The sequence below is a fragment of the Volvox carteri genome, assembly GCF_000143455.1.
Source record: "Volvox carteri f. nagariensis unplaced genomic scaffold VOLCAscaffold_103, whole genome shotgun sequence".
Lineage (NCBI taxonomy): Eukaryota > Viridiplantae > Chlorophyta > Chlorophyceae > Chlamydomonadales > Volvocaceae > Volvox > Volvox carteri.
Window position 1 is genome coordinate 136,156 of NW_003307646.1, and position 21,154 is coordinate 157,309.

General features: G+C 60.7%; 2 protein-coding genes across 2 annotated transcripts in view; one reads left to right on the forward strand and one right to left on the reverse strand.

Moving 5' to 3' along the window:
* The window catches only part of VOLCADRAFT_108284 (uncharacterized protein), a gene marked incomplete at both ends in the record, with an annotated part of 23,522 nt that extends 4,171 nt beyond the window's left edge, over positions 1-19,351 (reverse strand). The window contains 22 exons of the mRNA XM_002958701.1: positions 255-416; positions 1,250-1,421; positions 3,184-3,225; positions 3,711-3,749; positions 3,851-3,956; positions 4,494-4,606; positions 5,755-6,073; positions 6,586-6,773; positions 7,982-8,143; positions 8,546-9,016; positions 9,311-9,513; positions 10,675-10,870; positions 11,214-11,612; positions 11,806-11,926; positions 12,163-12,278; positions 12,399-12,478; positions 13,711-13,850; positions 16,093-16,244; positions 16,866-17,111; positions 17,751-17,792; positions 18,288-18,350; positions 19,346-19,351. Coding sequence (XP_002958747.1) covers positions 255-416; positions 1,250-1,421; positions 3,184-3,225; positions 3,711-3,749; positions 3,851-3,956; positions 4,494-4,606; positions 5,755-6,073; positions 6,586-6,773; positions 7,982-8,143; positions 8,546-9,016; positions 9,311-9,513; positions 10,675-10,870; positions 11,214-11,612; positions 11,806-11,926; positions 12,163-12,278; positions 12,399-12,478; positions 13,711-13,850; positions 16,093-16,244; positions 16,866-17,111; positions 17,751-17,792; positions 18,288-18,350; positions 19,346-19,351 — 3,538 coding nt within the window. The remainder of the gene's footprint in view (positions 1-254; positions 417-1,249; positions 1,422-3,183; positions 3,226-3,710; positions 3,750-3,850; positions 3,957-4,493; positions 4,607-5,754; positions 6,074-6,585; positions 6,774-7,981; positions 8,144-8,545; positions 9,017-9,310; positions 9,514-10,674; positions 10,871-11,213; positions 11,613-11,805; positions 11,927-12,162; positions 12,279-12,398; positions 12,479-13,710; positions 13,851-16,092; positions 16,245-16,865; positions 17,112-17,750; positions 17,793-18,287; positions 18,351-19,345) is intronic.
* A 158-nt stretch (positions 19,352-19,509) lies between these two features.
* The window catches only part of VOLCADRAFT_120035 (uncharacterized protein), a gene marked incomplete at both ends in the record, with an annotated part of 9,665 nt that continues 8,020 nt past the window's right edge, over positions 19,510-21,154 (forward strand). Inside the window, 3 exons of the mRNA XM_002958683.1 lie at positions 19,510-19,968; positions 20,506-20,592; positions 20,750-20,983. Coding sequence (XP_002958729.1) covers positions 19,510-19,968; positions 20,506-20,592; positions 20,750-20,983 — 780 coding nt within the window. The remainder of the gene's footprint in view (positions 19,969-20,505; positions 20,593-20,749; positions 20,984-21,154) is intronic.

Consider the following 21,154-nt stretch of genomic DNA (forward strand, 5'->3'; position numbering starts at 1 on the left):
GGTGGGGGGGTGGGGGGTTAAGACGAACCACTGGCTAGTGAAGCGGAGGGGGAAGGGGCAGGCGCCGGCCTCTTCCCTGAAAACATGTTAACGATACGACATGGGGGTAGCGCGTGTGTGTGTGGTCGTGTGTGTGATCATCTTGCAACCCTCACACTCCCACCGCCATATCACACACACACACATACATACACACATACACCTCAAACACACGGCGCCCCCCAGCCCCCACCCATCCCCCGGGCCCCTCCCACCTGCCGCACCCACTCCTTGACCCTCCCCGGCATCCACGAGCTGTACGGAGCCCAGCAGTAGCAGCTGCGTACGGCCATCAGGAGGTGAGGCTGTAGCTAAAGCGCCGGGGCCGGCAGCCGAGGGAGGTGGCAGTAGCAACTCCCCGGAGGCTGCGGCCTCGTCTTCGAGAGGGGGTTGGGGCGGGGTGGGGTGGGGTGGGGGACAGTTATACATACATACACACAACCTGTAAAAACCACAACAAGAGTCGGTTAGGGGCAGGCAAGGGTGTACGCTTCCAGGAGCTTCTGTAATGCAGTTTCTGGTTTGCAGAGATGTACAACAGCCGTCTGCTGAGATGTACGACAGTACTTGTGAGTTTACACTCGCATAAAGGTTTGTATGTGCTGCTGGCGAAGCAAGGGAGGAAGCCTCAGGCGGCTCGGGATCCGGGGCCTGCCAGTGGTAGTAAGTACGTGGTGGCCACAAAATGTACGGCCTGACTGCATGTACGACAGTCACGGACTTCAGAACCTAAATAATAGGAGAGAGGACACGCGAGTGGGTGCCGCCGTGCCGCGTTACTAATCCGTGCCGTACCGTGAGCGGATGGGGTTGGCGGGAAAAGTATGTTTTTAAATCACAAAATGCACACGTACACATACCTACACACATACCTACAACATATACACCCGAGCACACAAGCCAAGCATACCGTCCGTAAGGAGCGGGGGCCCCAGAGCCGGGGTCGAGGGGGGGGCAGGAGAGAAAGAAGGAAACAGCGGGGCCGCCGCCGCCGCCGACGACGACGACGACACGCCAGTCGTACCGGACATCGACACTCCCGCTGCGGCCGCCGCTGTAGGGCCCGACGGCGGCGCCGCCGCCGCCGCTAGCAACAACGGCACGTCGCCACTCGTACCTCCCCTCCCGCCACCCTCAACCCCCCGACCCCTATCATTACTCGGAGGACACAGCGGCCCCTGCGGGGATAGATCATGCGCCGTTTTCCCACCGCCCGTACCGCCGTTGCTACTGCCGCTTCCGCCGCCGCCGCTGCCGGCGGCGGCAGTAGCCGCTGCGGCACTGGTCTCTCGATATCGCCTCAAAGCCCGGGTCAGGTTGATGTCATCAATCCGCAGACCGTACTGCAGGAGTTCCTGGGCAAGAAGCCGCGGGGGGCCCAGCTGGAAAGGTTGTACGGAAGTACAGGCAGCGGCGGCGGCAGCCGCGGCGGCGGCGACGCTTGGGGAGAAGTTGTGCAGTACGCTGGTTAGGCTTTCCACCGTTGGGGTGGTTGCCGCTGCTGCCGCTGTTGCTGCTGCACAGGGGTGGTTATTTAGTTTGGTGGACTTGGTGTCCGGGAGGAGGGAGAGGTGCGCCAGGAAGTCGAAACCGTAGTGGGGGGAAGGTGGCGAGGTGGAGGTGGGGGTGGAGGTGGAGGTGGAGGGGAGGGTTTGCTTGGTGTTGCTGGTGGGGGTGGTCGTGGAAGTGGCGGTGGCGGCGGTGGCAGCAGCAGCAGCAGCAGTGGGATCCCGGAGCGGCGCTTCACCTCCGCAAAGGGAACTGTAGCGATTGCCCATTGCAAATAATAAGAAGAAGACGAAGAGAAGGAAGAGAAAGAGGGAGAGAGAGAAAGGAGGCCTGCTGGGGCTTATGGGGTGGGGGGGTTACGTCCGCGTGACCAGCGCCCTTGCGGTTGCTTGCGCGGGGTTGCTTCGTTTGTCTGTATGTTGCCTGAGGATATGTCTGTTGACCTAAATAATAGGACAAATACAGTGGTTTGAAAGGGATTAAACGATACAGGAGCTAGGATAGTCGTGTGACTCCGCTGGCCGTATCGGCCCGGCTCGTTTCCGCGCGGCCACTAGAAAATGCAAACTAAAGAATGCCCGTAATGCAAAGAGCTATCCCGGATGGCTGCAGAAAGCGCTGGCTGGGTGTTTTGAACAAGGAATCGAAGGGTCCGCCACCGGGGATGGTGCCGCTGGGGAAAGCAGTTTTTTTGAGCATCGGAATGGTGGTACGGAGCGAGATGACGTGGGACGTCCAAAGGGGGTGAACGTACGGGGATTAGCAATGATGTATGCAGGTAATTGAGCTTGATGTGCTTCTTGAAGGAGTTGCGGCACAGGTTGAGATTTACGAAAGGGCAAATTCCTGCATGACAGAGCTTCGAATGACCCGCGGGACGCTCGCTCATGGGGGTGCATTCTCATGCATATTGGAAACTCTCTGCTGGATTCAGGTTACCACAAGAAGTTTTGTTAAGAATGTAAAAATGTGTTGTGGCGTGGCCCTGCATCAGACCGCGTGGCCATATGCCTCTCGGCTGACTATTGAAGGAAAGCATCGGAGCGTAACAAAGTAAAGGAGTCTGTCTGTGGAGTTAAATTATTGCGCAAGTTGAAAGCAAATATAGACTTGCAGACGCGCGTTGAGAACATGACGCACCGACACAGCCTTTATAGTCGCTTCACGGCACCCCATAGCACTTTTGCAAACCGTTCGACAAACTTGTCATTTCTTGAATTTACGGGATGCTTTCGGGCGCAAAGAGCTTCCAACCGTCGGCGCGTCTTGACCAGCGCATCGACACCTGACGCCGACCTTTCGCCGGAAGAAATAATGCGTCAACTGGTGGGTCCATCAGCTGCATAGTTCATTACTGGCATATCGGAGACGCTACCTGCTGATGCCATCTGCGATGCGCAGGCTGCGGAGCATGGTGTGCGGGTGGTGACTTCCTCCCCTTATACCTACTTCAGGGAGGGCCTCGGGGGGCGGTCCGGTCCGGGGAAAAAGGTCTTGGACTTGGATGCCGGCGAGAAGGATGATGACGAGGATGATGAGAGCTGGGATGATGCTGTTGCAGACTTGGGCAACCCCTGGGGCATGCGACCCCCTAGAGGTGGGCGTCCGCCGGGTTGGGGGAGAAGAGGGTCACACCTGTAGGAGACCTTTTGGGGGCCCGCCTGCCTGCCTGCCAGCCTGGAGGGGGGAAGGGAGGGAGACGGAGGGAGGGGGGAACGGGGGCCGGGGAGCTCCTTCTTTCTCCTCCCCACCCCCCTCTTGACAGGTGTACTTCGCCGTCCCGCCCCGTCATGACCAACCTCCCAGGTCCTCCGAAACCACATCCCTCAAACGTATTCGCTGTAATGCCACCAGATGACCCAAAACCGCACACTTCCCCTCTCCTCCCCTCGGCCCTTCCCCGCTTCCCTCTCCCCCATTTCCGATCAACGCCTTCCACCGCGCCACCCTCCACAAACACGAAACTGGCAAACCCCCAATCCATGCCGTGTACGGCCCCAGTGGGCCTTATGGACGACCAAGAAGAAGAAGTAGAAGGCGGCGATCAGCAGCAGCAGCAGCAGCGGCTCTCCCCTGGTAGCGGGGTGGCTCTCAGTCAGCAGTCAGCTGACACAACGCCAATCCCCCACCCCCACCCCCACCCCCCGACCGGCGGGCTCTACCTGGACCCGGCAGCCGTACCCCGAGTCGGTCGTAGGGAGCTGTGGGAGCTGGCGGGGGGGTGGGGAGACCCGGGGGACGGGGCTGATATGGGCGGCAGAGGGAGCGAGGGCGCCGTCGCCGTCAGTGCACGGATGGGCACCAGCCGCAGCAGCAGCAATGCCGGCGGTGGTGGAAGTGGTGGTGACGGGTTGGTCGATGGTTCGGCAGTTGGGGCGTTGGCAGCTGGGAGGGGCCGGCTGGTGCTTCTGGACGTCCGGGAGGGGGAGGCGGGGGAAAGCAGGTGAGGAGGCGTGGGTGGGGGTGGGGACTGGGAGAGGGGTGTGTACCTAAAGTGGCTATGTGGTACCGCGGCGTCGGACGGGGCCGTGTAGCTGCTGGTGCCAGCAGCAGGCAATGGTGGCTACGGTGTTGGTGTTGCTGGTGGCCGCTGCTGTGTCCAGCCCGGGAAAAAGGGGGCGGGGGGGCCAGGGGGGGGGCGCAGAAGTGCTGACCGCTGGGGCTCCGGAGAGCTGTGGTTAGGGCTGGCTTGGCGGGGGCGGCTGGGGAGGTGCATTGCCACGTCGTCCTCCCCCTTGGGGGCCCCATCCTCGGCCCCACCCCCCGCCACCCCCCGACCCGACCCGACTGGGACTGCGGGTAATCTGAGAGCCCCCCCCCCGGCGGGTGGGGTCGCCGCAATCGCCGCATGCCGCTCCCCGCCCTGCGGCCCCACTACGCTCCATTCGGGCTCCTCCTCCGGACTCACACCCCTCGCCCAACTTTATTCACCTCCCCCGTCGTACCGGCGGATTGCCCCGTTGTGTCCCGGACCCCCCGCCCCCCGCCCCAAACCCTTCCCCCCGCTAACGGCGCCGCCACGGACCGACCGGGCTCTGCGACGGAACGCCACTGCAGACTGATAGGGCCCAATGCGGCCCCGGGAAGTGAGGGGAGGGGGTCAGAAGGCGGATATCGGCTACGCTGGGCGACGGAGAGGACCGGTGCAGTGCCGTACAGGCATATTCCGTTAAGTTCGTTACGGCGGCCCCAGGCGGAGGCTCTTGCGCGTGACTGGGACTTCGTGGCAGTGATGGCAGTGGGGGGGGACTATCGGGCGGAGCAGGCCGTCGTACGGCTAACAAAAGTGTACGGGTTACGACGCGTGGTGCTGTACGACAGTAGCATGGAATGAGAAGGCGCTTTTTTGAGCGGGGTATTTGTGCTGCTGCTGCTGCTGCTGCTGTGCGCGTTACTAGGTGATGTCCCCATGGGGTGGGGTGAGGTTGGGTTGGGTAGGGGCCACGGGCCAAAGGTGGAGGTGGGTGAGGTGCAGAGGGAACGACAGCGCCGCGGATGGATCATGGCAAGTCACGGGAGCCGTACGGCGAAAGGATGTACAACCGTACTGACTACACGCCCCATTCAGGAGCGCGCACCCCTCCTCCCCCCTCCGCTACTCTACTCCGCTCTCACGCACCCCGGAAACAGATGTTCTTATGCACACTCCTTTCCGCCGACCGCATAAGCCCCTCCTGAGAGGAAGGGGGTCCCAGGGGGTCCCAGCCAGCAGACGTCCGTCACCGCACCACCTAAAGACCTTTATCAGCAACCGTACGACGCCGCCACACACACCCTAACCATGCAACGGCCAACAAAGTAACGGTGTAACCGACTAACCACCCCGCCAACTGAGCAGCTCCGTGACCGCGCTCGGGGATGAATGGACCCCTTCCCACCCTCACCTAACCCCCCACCCTCACGCCCTCTCAGCCACCTGAGTGGCTTTCAAGGGGTACTACCCCCCAAACCGCCAATCAGGCAGGCAGGCAGTGAAGTGAGTCAGTTTCATCAGCCCCCTCTCCCTCCCCACCACACACATACACGAGATGCTAAGGGCCCCTTTCCAGAAGGGCCCTACTTCATGGCCTCCCTCCCTCTCCAAGGCCGGACCTGTCACGCCCCCCCCCGGCCAGTCCGCCGCTGCTTGCCCTTCTGCTTCTTCTTTTTCCTGGTCTTCTTGTCGATGTACGACTGCAGGGCTCCCCGGGGCGGCTGCTTCCCTACCGCCCGCCCTCCACCGCCACCACCACCGCCATTTCGGGCAGCTTGCGGTCCCCGTCCCCCCGTCCCCCTGGCATCTCCACCACCACCACCACCTCCGGAGCTGTCCCTGTCGCTGTCGCTGTCGCTGCTGTCGGGACTTCCAGCAATACCGTTTTCCCTCGCCCCCTCCCCCGCCCCGCCCTCATCGCCTCCCCGGCCCTTCCCGGCGCCACCCGCCGCCGCCGCCGCCTCCTCCTCCGCGTCCGAGTCCGAGGACAGTCCCGTCGCCACGTCGTACTGGTGCTCAGTGATTTTGCCCTTCTTGAGCTTCTTAAGAAGACTGGAGTATGCGGGGGTTGGCGCGGCGGGTATTGGGGCGGGGGGAGTGAAAAGAGGGGACCGCGATCAGGTGCGGGTCACACGGGGGGACGCCTCCCTCTCCTCCCTCTCTGCCCCCCTCTCGCCTACCGCAGCTTTCCTTCCCAGTCTCCATCCCCCATTTTCCCCCACCCGGGGCTAACTCCACCATTCCGTCTTGAGTCGCCCATTTCTCCCTCCCCGGAATCTAAGAAGGTGGGCGCCTCTGACGTAAACTACAACACATTTAGCTAAAATAATAAACAAGGGAGAGCTACTTATGAATCAGGTAAAATTTCTTTCAACAACAACACCAGATTCTTTCATTTCTGTGTAAAGGTCATCACCTTCCGGAGTTCTTTCAATCACCACCATCCCCCTCCCAACCAGCCCTCAACCCACCCACACAAATATAGGAGCACACTGTCCCCCCTTACCCCCAACCCCGTACATTACACATACACACACACGCCCCTCTCTCCCCCCTGGCCCCACCTGTACTCCTGGTTCAAGTTGGTCGCCTCGTCAATGAGCTGCAGCTGCCGCCGCTTGGCCGCGGGTAGGCGGCACTCGGAACCCCCGGCGTCCGGGCCCCCGGGGGCCTTACGTTTGGCCGCCGCGCCGCTCCCCCGACCCCCCGGGGCACCTCCCGCGCCCGCTGCGGCTCGCCGCTGCTCTATGGCCTGCGAGCAACCCAGGGGCCGCACACACAACATACAGGGGCACACACGCACCCCGTAGCTTTACTTCATCGCCACCCAGAAGCATGTACGGCCTACTCCGATGTCTTTCTCCTCTATTTCCTTCCTCCTCTCCTTAGTTAGTTAGGACCAGGGCGCGCCGCCGCGTACGTGTGTCCCCCGTGTGTGTGTGTGTGTGGCCTTTGCAACTGCCCTCGCACCCCCCCCCCGCGACATCTCCCGAACAACACCCCCACCAACTCCCCGCCGCTGTGCTGCCCCGCCCCTGCTCCGCCGACATCCTTTGTCTTTTCACTTCACTTTGTTCCCGTGCGGTCATTCAACCTTAAGCTGCTTTCACGGGAAGGGTTCGTTGTGGGGCCCCCCGGGGGGGGGGAAGAGGTTGCCCTCATACCCTGTGCTTGTCGTCGTCGTCGTCGTCGTCGTCGCTCTATCTGCGATAGCAGCACGACCCTCTGCTCTGTCCGCTCGCCGAGGAGAAGGGAAGACAGGTTTCCTAGGTCTATCAGTTGGGACCTCAGGTACCCCCTCCTTGTCCGTGTAGTCAGTTCCAGCCGACCTCACCACCACCGCCACCACCACCTGCTCTTAAGTCGCCCTTCGCTTAACTGACTACAGGGCCGGCCCCCCCCCGGCTGATTCCTTCATATCACTCTCCTAACTGAGCATCTGCCTAAGAGAACCGTCAAGCAGCTCCGTCCGTCCGTCGTCCACAGATTCACTGGAGAGCTCCAGTGACGGACACGTCGCTGGTGGCGGTGGACTACCGAGAGCTCGATTCGGTGGACAAGGGGTTATTCGCCAGTGTACCGCCATCCATCCACCCACCCATCCATCGGCATTTCCCCCGCCCCACCCCCAATCGCGGCAGTCAGATCATTAAACGCACACACATACATATATACATACATACATACACACATACATACACACGTACAGCGGCGTTAGAGGGGATCCCCGAGGTTGATTACGGGCTTGTATACACATGCCGTACGGGGGAAGGAGTCACAAATCGTACGGGGTTGGTGGGGTTAGTTTGATGTGAGGAAGGTTACGGAGCTGTCGAGCTGTCGGGGGTTTCACAAATCATAGGATTACCGCCCCCGGGGCAATGGTGCGTGCCCCAACTCCCCAACTGCTGGCCTACACCCCTCATCACCCCCAGGCCCCCGCCCCCCGTTACACCGTACCTTGAGCCGTTGCTTCTCCCGGGGCTTATCCTTGTACGGCACTGTCATTGGATCCACTTGCGACGGTGTGAAGTGCTCCAGCCCCAGGGGCTTCTTCACGTCGGGCATTTTGGGCAGCCGCAGCAGCCCCAGCCCCCGGGCTAGACGACCCACGTTCAGATCCTGAGAGACGAGGGGGTATGTATGTATGTATGTATGTACGTATGTATGTATGTACGTATGTATGTATGTATGTACGTATGTAGAGGACGGCCGTTGCGCTTTGAGTGAGTCCAGGAGGTGTACGACACCGGGCATTGGTCCACGTCTTTGAGCAAAGCAGTGAAGGGAGGGGGGGAAAGACGAACCACACACGATTGAAGCTGCTGCCAGGTCAAGAGAGGGGGGGAAGGCGGGGGGGGGCAAGGTGAGAGGGGGGAAAGGGGGGGGAGAGGCAGCCAGATCCCCTTCCCAGCTCCCGCAACATGTCGTAACACGGTAGGATACATATCCGGTACAAATTCAGGGGGTCAGCACCCTTTCCCCACATTCCCCCAACACCCCTCCACACCCCTCCGTACACACCTGCAATCTGAAAATGAACTTGCACTGGTGCTCCTTGTACGCCCGCACGTATGTCACAAAGGCCCGAGTGGCGCCCTCCATCACCTCCCGCTCCCGCTCTGCCGCCCCGCGGAGCCAGGAAACCACGTCCCCCACACCATCACCACCACCACCACCATCAGTAGCAGTAGCAGTAGCACTGCCCTCCCCAACAAGTCGCCCGTTCGGGCTGCCGCCGGACGTGGCGTTGCCGTTCCCCACCCCGCCCTTTACTAGGCTCCGGCCCTCACCCCGGTCCGCACCCGCGCCCCCCTTTCCCTCCTCAACATGCGCCCCCTGCTGCTGCCCCTGCTGCTGCCCCTTCCTCTTCTTGTTTCTGTGTCCGTGGGGTTGTTCCTCGGGCCGGGGGGGGTCGCTGGCGGCCGCTGCCTGGGGGCCGCCCTCCCCCCGACCCGATGTCGGGGGCAGCTGGCTTGTCTCCGTGATGGGGATCTGCCGGGAGGGGAAAGGGGTACGTGGTTGTGTGTGAGCGGGGGAAGAGGAGAGGAGGGGGAGAGGAGGAGGAGGCGGGGTGTATGGTGTGTATGGCCCGGTATGGGGTTGAAATGGAACCCGTAGAGAGGGGTGTCCGACACCCTTCCCCCACAAATTGAATTTCTTTTCTTTGTTTTCAGCAGCAGCAGCAGCAGCAGCAGCATGTGTATAATGCCCCCTTCCCGCCCTCCCTGCCAACACTGCAGTACCCCCCCCCGGCCCCCAACACCCCCCCCCCGCCCCCCGAGGTACCTTCCTCAGCCGGAGGAACTCCAGGTAGGGCTCCTCGTGCGGCTGCAGGTACGCGAGTGCACTCCCCTGGCGACCCATGCGGGCTGTACGACCCACTCGGTGTACGAACGCGGCTGGATCCTGGGGTGGATCCAGCTGTACGACCCAGTGTACGTCGGGGATATCCAAACCCCTGGCCGCCAGGTCGGTGGCCAGCAGAGCACCTGCGGCGGGAGGGGGGCCGGGGGTGGGATGATGGTGATAGTGATGATGATGATGATGCATGGGGCACCATTCAGCTGACGAGACACAACGCCGGGAGGGGGGGAGAGAAAGGTGAGGGAGGGAGAGGCGGGGCATTGGAGGGCGGAGTAAAACCCGAGGACATTCCTCTTCGTAGTACTTGCTAGCACCTGTCCTTTTTCATTACTCTTACGACACATACATACATACAGGTTTGGCACCACTGGTAAGGCGCGACCATTGCCCCCGGGAGATCCCGGGATCGATACCCGTTAGGGTCAAAGTCCTTCCGATGGTGGAAGGCATTGCGCCCCTAGTTGATGGACGGTGGTGACCTGGGATAAAGTTAACCTGCGAGCCGACCAGGAACGGAGTTGGGCCGCTGTCGACCCGGCAGATTCCGTTGGATGCTGGTGGTGGGTGCGGAACCTGAGCGATCCACTGAGAAGTTGACTAGGGTGACTGGATGAGGGTGCCCCGAAATACCGGGGAAGGCAGGGTTTCGCAGGGTAGCTGCCACGGGCGAAGATACACCCCCCTGTTTCACACATCATACATACAGGCAGGTGGCTGGCAGAAGTTAAGGCCTGACTTCTGCTCCCGGAGATTCCGGGTTCAAATCCGCCTGCCACCCCCTCGGTGTGTGAGGGGTGTTGAACTGGCAGGTGGCCCCGGTGTAGGACGTAAGTATACCAACTTGCGAGCTGACCAGGAACTAAGTTGTGGCGCCGTTGATCCGCTAGATTTGGTTGGATGCTGGTGGTGAGTTGCTGCTGGTGGTGACACACTTTGTCCGTGCCAGCCAAAGAGACCTAGAGGCTGTGTGGCCCCGTACGGAGCCCCCACTGGTCCCGGAGGCCCCCCACCCATATACCCCCTCATAGCCCCCAACCCCTCCTCCCCCTCCCTCCCCCCCAAAACACACAGCACCACTACATCACCCCCGTACGACACGGAGCTGCGGCATTCCGACGACCTGGACCGCGGACGCCACCCACCGCTGCCTTGGCGCTCATCCGGGTACGGCCTGCCGTACTACTCCAAACGACCTCCTTCCCAACCCCATTCCCCCTAAACGTACACACACATACACAGTGCACCCTATCTGTTCCCCTCCGCCCCCCCCGACCCTACCCCCCTACCTGCCGACAGCTGCCGGAATGCCTCCAGCTCCCTCTCCCTCGCCGCCTGCTTCATGCGGCCGTGCAGCGCCCGCATCTTCACTCTCCGCAGCGCGGGCAGGCGAGGCAGCACCAGAGACAAGTAGTCCACGACCGCACACGTCATGGCGTACACGATAATCTTACAATTAGTGCCGTACAGCCGGAGGAACCGGACCTGCACGAGGTGTCAGCGGCGAGGTGGGGAACGGGGGGTTAAGGATGGGGGTAGGGGTTACGGTGGTCCGGGCGGGACGGGACTTGGGCCCCTCGGGGCAGGGGGCGGTCCACCAGAGGGGCATGAAGAGAGCGGGGGGGAAGGGGGGAGGAAGAGGACACGGCCAAACGGCCCACACCCGCCCCGCCAGGCAGCACCTCGCATATGATTTCCCCCCACCCACCCAACAAACCCTTTTCCCCCCTACCCCCCCCGGCAGTCTCCTGCCGGTGTACGGACTCAGAAAACCCAAACAGCAGCCTGACCCCCCATGCCCCTCCCAGCACCCGCCATACTGCCGTACCAGTTGCGGAATCTTCTCATCTGCCTCACACATGACGTATTGGATGCTCAGACTGTTGGGCGTCTTCTGCAGCCCGACCGCGCCGTCACCACCACCAGCCGCCGCCGCCTCCTCCAGCCCCTCAACCTCCCCACCGGCCGCCCCCACCTTCGCCTTTTTACCGCTACCGGCCGCCCCCTGCGGTGCCGCCGCTGCCGCTGCTGCTGCTACTGCTGTGACCGCCACATTCACCAGGACGGGGTTCCGGAGCCCCGCTCTGGCCAGCTCTTGCACCGCCTCCGTCTGCGTGGCCGAGAACAGTCCGGTCCTGCGCTGCCGGGGCAGTCGGGACATCACCGAGTCCAGCTGGGCGCGGAAGCCCAGGTCCAGTAGCCGGTCGGCCTCGTCAAGAACCAGGACCTGCAAGGGGGGGAGAGGGGGCGGAGAGGGGGAGGTGTGCGGTGTGTATGTGCTCAACAAGGTGAAACGAGGACGCGTACGACAGTAGGAGCCCTGAGGGGACCAACAAGTACTTCTTGAAAGAAAGAAATCATTGCAGAGGTTCAAAGCACCGACTGCGGGACAAGCAGTGGTTCGCCGTACAATGCCGTACCTCCAGGCGCTTTAGGTCCATGGCGGTGCATCGCTTGACGATGTCATCTATGCGCCCCGGGGTGCCGACCAGCACGTGCGCACCGCGGGACTTGAAGGCCGCCACGTCCTGAGCGGGGTCCCTGCGTTTGGAAGGGGGTCGTGACAGTCGCGGTGTACGTGGGCGGGGGGAGAAGACCGGTTGAGAAGCTAAGGTACGAGAGAGCATGATGAGCATGATGGTGAACTGGATGAAAGTCCGCACGTAATGATGCGTTTAAGGATTTTCCAAGAGGCTGACAGTCCCATGGGGCGCGCACTCCATCTGCCAAAATTTGTACCGTTTTCACAGCCGTGCTGGGTAATAGGTGCTACTTACGTTCCTCCGACCAGCAGCATTGATGTAAGGCCGGGCACGCTCGCAATTAATGGCCCCGCAACGCCATAAATCTGCTTCGCGAGCTCTCGAGTTGGCGATATAATGATTGCCCCAACCTGAGTTATGAGATAAGAAGAAAACAGAGCAGTCACGTGCCTTGACTCAATTTGCTTCGGTGGTAGCGGCCGCGAGACGGCATAGTTTCCGTTTTGTCATGGGTCCGACGTTGACTGCACCTGGTGTGTTTTCAAGGCCTCCTCCAGTCTTCTGAGCCGTTCGATAACTGGCAGCACGAACGCCAGCGTCTTTCCAGAACCTGTGCAAGCATCGACGGCCACATCCTTGTGGCCGCAGAACAGAGGAATTGTAGCTTCTTGAACAGGAGTAGTAGTATGGAAACCGAGAGATGTCAAGACGTCAACAGTTTCCCTTGAAAGGCAACCCAAGTCGGCAAACTTCTTCGGGCCGCTTAACGGCGGCGCCATCCTGCACTATGGCCTAAGGGCCCTGGCAGCTACATATCAAGGACCTATCCAGAAGTCCTTCACTGCACACACTTGCAAGTTTCCAAGCAAACGCAACACGTTAAGTCGGTTAAGTCGCGTTGGTTACAGCCAACGGTCGCCTGATGTTGCATGCCGTGCATCAAATCTCTGGTCGTGCAGCACGCCAATGTATGTAAAATCACCGGGAGAAAAAAATTCAATTTGGAGCGCACCAATCCAGGGCTGCATATTGACACTGCATAGCACAGCGTTGGAAACGCGCAGCGCATCCAAAACTCCCATCACACATTTGCCGGCTGGGGAAACCCGCACCATCATCACCGCGTGCTCTATATCTGTAGAGACTATCGGCCGTTGCATCCGGCGCATAATCTACTACGCGCGTCCCGGCAACTCTCCAAGCCGCCCCTATAAGTCCTTCTCGGCACATTCCTCTCCTCTCAACCCAGCAGCCCCTCTGACTGCACCCTCCGCCGTACGCATGAGCGCTTCGCTGCCCGCCTCCGCAACTAACTAACGGCCGTCGTCCTGCCTGCCTCGGACCCCCCGCTTGCCAGTGATGGGCACCACATACGTACAAGCAAACAAACAAACATACACACAGTCCGCACACACACACGCACACGCACACGCATACACATGCAACACTCATGCACACGCACACGCGCACGAGGGTGAGTATGGCCGCTACGAACATATCTATCGCTACAGACAGGCTTGCATATCCGCTGTCGCTCTGCCCCGCCCCGCGCGTCCGTGTGGTGACCTCCTCCTCCGCCCCACACTCACCCGGCATCCAGGTTCCCAACACACGTACGTACGTATGTACATACATACATACATACATACATACATACATACATACATACATACATACATACATACATACATACATACACACATACATACATACATACATACATACATACATACATACATACATACATACATACATACATACATACATACATACATACATACATACATACATACATACATACATACATACACACATGTAGTTCAGGCACTACTGGTAACGCACATACTTTCCTGGGCAGACCCCCACATTGGTCGGGAGTATCAGGTTTACGGATTGCTTTTTGTTGAGGTGCTACGGAGACGAGGTCTAGTTGATGGATTAAGTTTCGCGTGCTGATGTTGGTGGCGATGGCTGACCTGTCTCTACGGATGAGGAGGGAATGGGGATGGAATGGAAGAGGGGGGGTCTAGGTGGCAGGACCCACTGCTTTCAGTTGTACGGCGGAATCAACTTTCAAAATATATATAGTCCATGGCCTCCCGGCTTGACGATACCTCCGCACTCATGCAGAACTTGTAACTAGTTACACACCGATGCCCCCGGACATTCCAGGATCGACACCTGTCAAGATCGAAAATTCAGTTTCCGAATGGTGGAAGGTAAGACTGCCTCGAGTTGGTGAACGGTGATTACTTTGGATATAGTGGACCTGCAAGCCGAGCAGATTCCGATGGAATTGAGCCGCCGATGGTCCGGCAGATTCCGTTGGATGCCAGTGGTGGGTGCTAAACCTGAGCGATCCATTGTGAGAAGTCGGCTAGGATGACTGCCCGAGGAGGCGAAGGACATCCTTTGCTTCCCTTGTGAGGTGAGGTGAAATACAAGAGTGGGCAATTAATTCTGTGTGTCTGTGTAAGGGATATTAAGGTTTGGAATTGTTCCTCAAGTGCCGCTGCTGCTGCCGAAGCAGCTTGTAGTTGGAGGGGGCCCATCGCGGTGATGATGGTGATGATTATTAGTGACGGTGACGGTGGTGCTCCAGGTGGGGATGCGAAGACACACACACCTATATGATGTGCGGGACGCCCTGCGGCAGCTACCCCCCCAAACCCTGCCTTCCCCGGTGTTCTGGGGCACCCTCATCCAGTCACCCTAGCCGACATCTCCGAATTCAGAGAATTGCTCCCACCATCGACATTGAGAGAATATTGAACGATGAAAGGCAATCCAGCACAATCCCAGATTGACAAATGTTCCATTGACATTCGCTGTTGCATCTGATGTACGAGCCCCGCCAATCAGTCTATTGTATTATGCAGGCGTACCGGTATCTGTAGTCCGTTAATGAGCCCCTTCCCGGATTCGAGCCGGGGTCTTCACGGCCACAACGTGATGTACTAACCACTATACGACAGGGACTTAGTGTCTTCTTACTAATGCGCTTACCATATGATATAGTCAATCTGCATCTGTGTGCGTCTGTGCGTCTGTGTGTCTGTGTGTGCGTCTGTGTGTGTATCGTTACATATCGATCCAGGCCAGACGCTGGCCAGGGGGGCCACCTAACCGTATACCCCAACGGGAACGACCACCGAAGCACTCCATCACTGGAGGCAGAGTCCTAACCGTTCTCCCTTATCAACGCAAGGCGCCGTCACCTGTTTGAATCCTCTAGCCAGCTACATACACACCAGCTCAGATGCCAAGCGACCTCCGTTCCATCGAGCGCATGCTCTACAGCTGCACAATCTACCAATGCACTCACACCGGTGCCAATCGCCACCCTATCCTTGCCAATCCTCCACCATCTGGTATACAGCCTGGTCCAGGCCTTGGTGCATTTTTCTAAGCAGGATTATACCTCCGCTATTGCTCAGCGGCCGTGTATAGATCTTCATGGTGAGAGCTCCCCCTCCAGCCGCCCAGCGCACTGGAGGAAAACCCAGTGTCTCAACCCAGCATTCGACACCCCGACCTACTTCACCCGGGGGGGAGACCCGGCGGAGGGATCTGAACCCACATCCTCCGACTGACTTGTGTGTGCATGTATGTTGTTACAGGGTGGTTAACTTCGCCAGCGGCCCCCTTTCCCGGGGCAGTCCCTGCTCTCCCCTGCTAGAGGGGCACCCTAATCCGTCACCCCATCCGACTTCAGAATGTATTCGTTGGGTTCGGCAACTCACCACCAGCATCCAACCAAATCTAGCGGATCAACGGCGCATCAACTTAGTTCCTGGTCAGCTCGCAAGTTGATATTATCACGTCCTACACCGTCCATAAGATGGGGGGCCACCTCCCATTTCATCACTCCTCAAACACCCGAGGAGCCGGCAGGCGGATTTGAACCCGGGTCGACTGGGTCGACTGGGAGCAGAAGTCAGGCCTTAACCTCTGCCAGCCGCCTGCATGTATGTATGATGTGTGGGACAGCGGGGTCGTATCTTCACCCGTGGCCGCTACTTGGTCAAACCCAGCTTTCCCCGGTATTTCGGGGCCGTCATACAGACAGACAGACACACAGACAGACACACAGGCAGTCACACAGGCAGTCACACAGGCACAACTGTCCACTCTTGTATTCCCCCTTACAAGGAAAGCAAACGATGTCCTCCTCTGTCTCTCCCTCCCGGGTACTGCAACCCCACGCGGCAGCCCTCCCTTCACCCCCCGCAGCGGCGCAGCAGCCCGTTGTATGCGGCCGCTGCCCGGATGAACGCCTCCTGGGCTCCCTCCTCGCGGCACTTGTCCGGGTGCAGACAGGCCGCCAGGCGGCGGTAGGCGCGGCGGACCTCAGCTGCAGTGCTGCCCACCGGCAGCTGGGGACGGGAAACAAGATACGTACATACGTACATACACACACAGGGTGTAGAGGGGTGGGGGGTGGGATCCAGGTGTAGGGGTAGTGGGTTAGGGCGGCAGGGTGTCTTGGGAGGCGGTACGGCTGTACGAGGGGCGCCAACGAAGCGCTGGGTGGACTGCTGGGGACTGCTCTACCTAACCTGCGAGCCGCGCCCCAGTGGGAGCCCCCACTGGGGCTACACCCCCCGTGGGGCAGCGGCTCCGACCGGGCCCTGCCCTGCCCTGCCCTGCCGATAACTGACGAAACACGGCATCTGTTGCAGGCCGCCACCCAGACACGCGATGTCTACATGTGTAGATGTTTGCATGTACGTGCGAACGCGAATACCTGCCCATCGAGACAAATACAATATACACACACTCTTGCTCCTTCACCTGCCGGTTGACGTTGAGCCCTAAGACCGCTAACTCATTGCTGGCCCATGTGCACGAACGTGTGCTGCGCTTTTCTCCCCCTCCTCCTCCCCCTCCCCCTCCTCCTCCCCCCCCCTCCAACTGCTGCGGGTGCTGTATCCTACCCAGCTATCCACCCGGCCCCGAGCCCAGCTCTCCCCCAACCTCTCCTCCCCCACACACACCTGCAGCACCTCGTAATCCGATGCAGCCCTCAGCACCCGCCGAACATCTTCGGGGCCAGCCAGCCGCGTGGATGGGCCCGACCCGGATCCGGATCCAGCCCCCCCCCCCGCCGTCGCGGCCCCCTGCTCCCCTCCCCCCGCAACCGATGACGCCTCCGCCAGCGCCGCCAACCCCCGGCTTAGCTGCGCCCTGCGCTGCTCTGCCTCCGCCCGTTGAGCTGCCTGCAGAAACGGGGAAGGGAGACACTGTGACAGACAGACAGACAGACAGATAGGCAAGGGGACATGTATGTGACCCGCATTTCGAGGAGAGGACCACACGACGGGGAAGCGGGCGGGAAAGACCCGGGACTTGCGACGGATGGTTGGGTGGGGAGGTGGGGTGACTGGACGAGGAGGACGGGGACTTGCCCTCGGGGGGCTAGGGGGTATCAAAGACCCGCCAGCGATTGGACAGTTGATGGACAGTTGATCACGCAGCACATCATGGGATGGGGTGATTCGAAACCCGTCGCACTACTCCCCACAACACCTCACCGGCCCGCCCACCGGCCCGCCCACCGGCCCGCCCATCCCTCATCCCCATCACAGCCGCACAACTTAACACACACGCACACATGCACACACACGCACACGCACACACACACGCACACACACAGAGCGGCCGCATCCCAGATGCTGTTGGGTGTTGCCCTGAAGCTGTCACAAACACGGGGGGGGGGGGGGGAGGGGAAGGGTTTGCCAAAACTGGGCCGAGCCCCTCCCGCCCCTCGCCGGCCCCCCTTCCCGGGTTCCAACTTGGAACTTCCAAGGGCAACCTACCGCCACCGCCACCGCCGAGCCCCTCCGGCCGCTATCCCCCCGGCATTCCTCCGCCCTACCCACCTTCTTTGAGAGCTCTGCTGCCTGTCGCGCTGCCTGGTCGTACTGTTCGGGGAGAGGAGAGGGGGGAGATAAATGGAACGACGTGGGCGGGGAGGTGGAGTTGATGTAGGGGTAAGGAGGGAGCTGGGGGCCGAGGGGGTAATCACAGCCAAGGTCAGTCAATGAAACAAGTGCCAGAGGAGGGGAGGGAGAGGTGGGGGAGTGGGGTATGCCCTTTACACAATGATGCCCCCGGAGGTTCCGGGATCGAGACCTGTCAGGGTCACCGATGGTGGAAGTTAAGAGTGCCCCTAGTCGAAGGACGGTGGTGACCTGGGATAAAGTTGACCTGCGAGCTGACCAGGAATGGAGTTGAGCCGCCGTTGATCCGGCGGCAGATTTCGTTGGACGCTGGTGGTGGGTGCTGAACCTGAGCGATCCACTGAGAAGTTGACTAGGGTGACTGGATGAGGGTGCCCCGAAATACCGGGGAAGGCAGGGTCTGCCGGGTAGCGGCCGCAGTGTGAAGATATGACCCCAGTACCCCACACAACATACCTGCTTGGCCCTCACCGTCGCCTCCTTGGCTGCCAGCCGCCGCCGCAAATCCTCCAAAGCCGCCTCCGTCCGAGCCAACAGAGCTACCGGGTCACCACCGCCGCCATCGCCACCAGCACTAGCAGTTGCACCATCGCCACCACCACCGCCACCGTCACCACCGCTGCTCTCAGCTGGCGGTCGGTGTCCATGTGAGGTCAGTCCTGGGCCGGGAAGGCAACCCCACGCGGCGCCCGAAAAGCCACCCGCAGCGGCCGGTGCTCTCCCCGCTGGGCTTGCAAATGGGGCTGACGACGTGGCTGAGATGTGGGCCGAGATGGGGCTTGTGGAAGTGTGTGCGGTAACGTCGGGGCCATGTGCGGTGGGGAGGGGGGCCGGCCCAGGGTGTCCGGCGGGGGCCCCCCAGGCGCCACGCGGCGGGATTCCCCGGCTGTTGCTGGGTGCTGGGGCAGGGGCTTGGGGTCGTAGGTCGGCAGCGGGATGGGACCTGGTAGCGGCAGGTGCTGGAGCACCTTCGTGCCGCGGACGCTTGAGGGGTGGCTGCTGGGGAGCTTCGTGTAAGGCGCATGTTGGCAGGAATGATGTAGGCCTAGGGCCTACGGTGCGGGTCGCGAGATGCCGGGGAGTCGCGCCAAAGCCCGCAGCACCTCCAGTGTCCATGTCGAGAACCGCCGCGCTGGTAGGCGCATGTGTCGGTATCGAGAGACTGAACGTCTGCGAACGTGGTGATGGCTGCAGCTGGTCTGGAAGGAGGTGGGCACTGGATTCCGGAGCCGGGCGCTTCGCGGGCAGATCAGCGCCTGCTTGACGAGAGATAGGGCGGGGCTGTTGGTGAGGCGTGTTGCTATGCCTTTGATTTTGGGGCTGCGTGGCCGGGCCGGGCTTGCCAGCAGCGCCAGCCGAATCATCGCCGCGACGCCAGACAAGTGCCCCCATGCTGCAATATTCTCTTTAATTAAAGTAACACGTGTGTCATGACAGTAAAAATACTTTAAATGTTTCAGCAAAGGCTGCATTTCCCCACTTCTTTTCCCCTCGAACCGTTACTAAATCCGTACCGGCATACCGCTTTCCCAAGTTCCTTGGTTCCCTCGCTCAATTCCACCGTCAATGGACGGAAAATCTTACTATGTCATAAATTCAATAAAGCACTAGTCTTCATCCCCCATACCAAAAAATGCTGAACAGAAAACGAAAGGATTGACACCTGCGTGCGTGAAGTATGCGTTGCAAAAGCACCCAAACGACAGTTGTCGTTATAAGCGCATTGCTTGTGTTCTCCATATTTAAGGAGGCTGAAACCAACTCAAATCCGGCCCTTAACGCATTCTTTTCCGAACTCGACAACAACCACGATGGCGCGATTGACGTTAATGAGGCATCACAATTCATTGGTGGTAGCATTGGGGGACAGGAGTTTGACGAGCCACAGGAAACAGCGGACGCAGCAAATTCCTTCCTACACAGCATAGATGGTGGCGACGCTGGACTCACCGTGTCAGTCGATGAACTTGACATACATCTCCACTCAGTGCTGAGCGGCGTCCGCGCTTGGGAATGGATTCGCCACGGTGTTGGCCTACCTCAGTATGCAGATGCGTTCAGGGCTCACTCCATAACGCCGCTGGATTTTCCGATGCTGGTCCAGGAGAACGGAAAGATCCTCGAGGAGGAACTCGGGGTGCGTTTAGAATGAGGTTAACGTTCGGTAATTCGAATTCCTGGACCGGGGAAAACATACACACCCTTACACCACGTTGCGGGGCTGACGATCACCGCGCTGCTCCAACACGTGATGCTTTAATAAAAACACTGGGATCTGCTTGAGGATCTGTGCCGCAAACCATCTCCGAGCGCGGGCGAGGGGATTGATGCACGGGGGAGGGTGCACAGCCGTACAGACCCGTGTAAGACGGACCAGTCGCAGCAAGCCCCCGGTCAGCACGGGGGCGGCAGAGAGCGGAGCTGGGTGGGGTGGGGGAGTTGGCAAAACACTCTCCGCAGCCTCAACCCCACTGATCAGTGAAACCCCTCCCCTCTTCATCCCGGTCTCCCTCTACCGGCCCCATTCCACCACCTCGCAACCGCGCCGAAGCCACTTCTCAGCCAGCTTGCCGAAGGCCACCCCCGCTCCCGCATGCAACGCACCACTCGGCGGTTGGCTGCACTGCTGGCTGGCTGCTCTGCTCCCCCTTTGTGTCCCTCCCCCGGCCCCCAGGTACACAGCCCTTTCCATCGGGGCAAGGTGGTCCGGGCCATTCGGCGTCAGATCCTAGGACTGGGGCGGCCGCCCTCGGAGCCGCAGGTGCGGACCATTTTTGAACGGGGCCCCGCCGAACCCCGGGCCCTCTCCCCGGGGGGCGAGAGGAACCAGATGTCCCCTGGTTGAGTCCTTTTCTTTCCCCCGGCCCCCCTGCCACCCGGCCCCCCTCACCTCCCTCTCGCCCTCCTGCCCTACTCAGGCTCTCACGTGCACCACCACCGCCTTTCCCCCGGTGACCCCCACCGGGGCCGGCAGTGGCAGTGGCAGTGGCAGCGGGGGCCCGGCTCCCGGCAGTCGGGCCGCTGTGCACTGGTCCCCCCCCGCCCACCCGGGGGTGCCCCCCCTGCACCGCTACGTGCTGGAGAGGGCGGGGGCTGACGGCCAGTGGCGCCAGGTGGCGGAGCTGGACGACCCGGAGCCGGCGGCGGTGGCGGTACACCTGGAGCCACCCGCACCCGCACCCGCACTCGGGGCAAACATGAGATCCAATCCAATAGAGGCGGCTGCGGCGGCGCTAGCACCTGGCGGGGCCGGGGCCGGAGGCGGGGGCGGCCTACGTGACCAGGAGGGGGAGGACGTGGGGGTTTCTGGAGGGTGGGGGGGA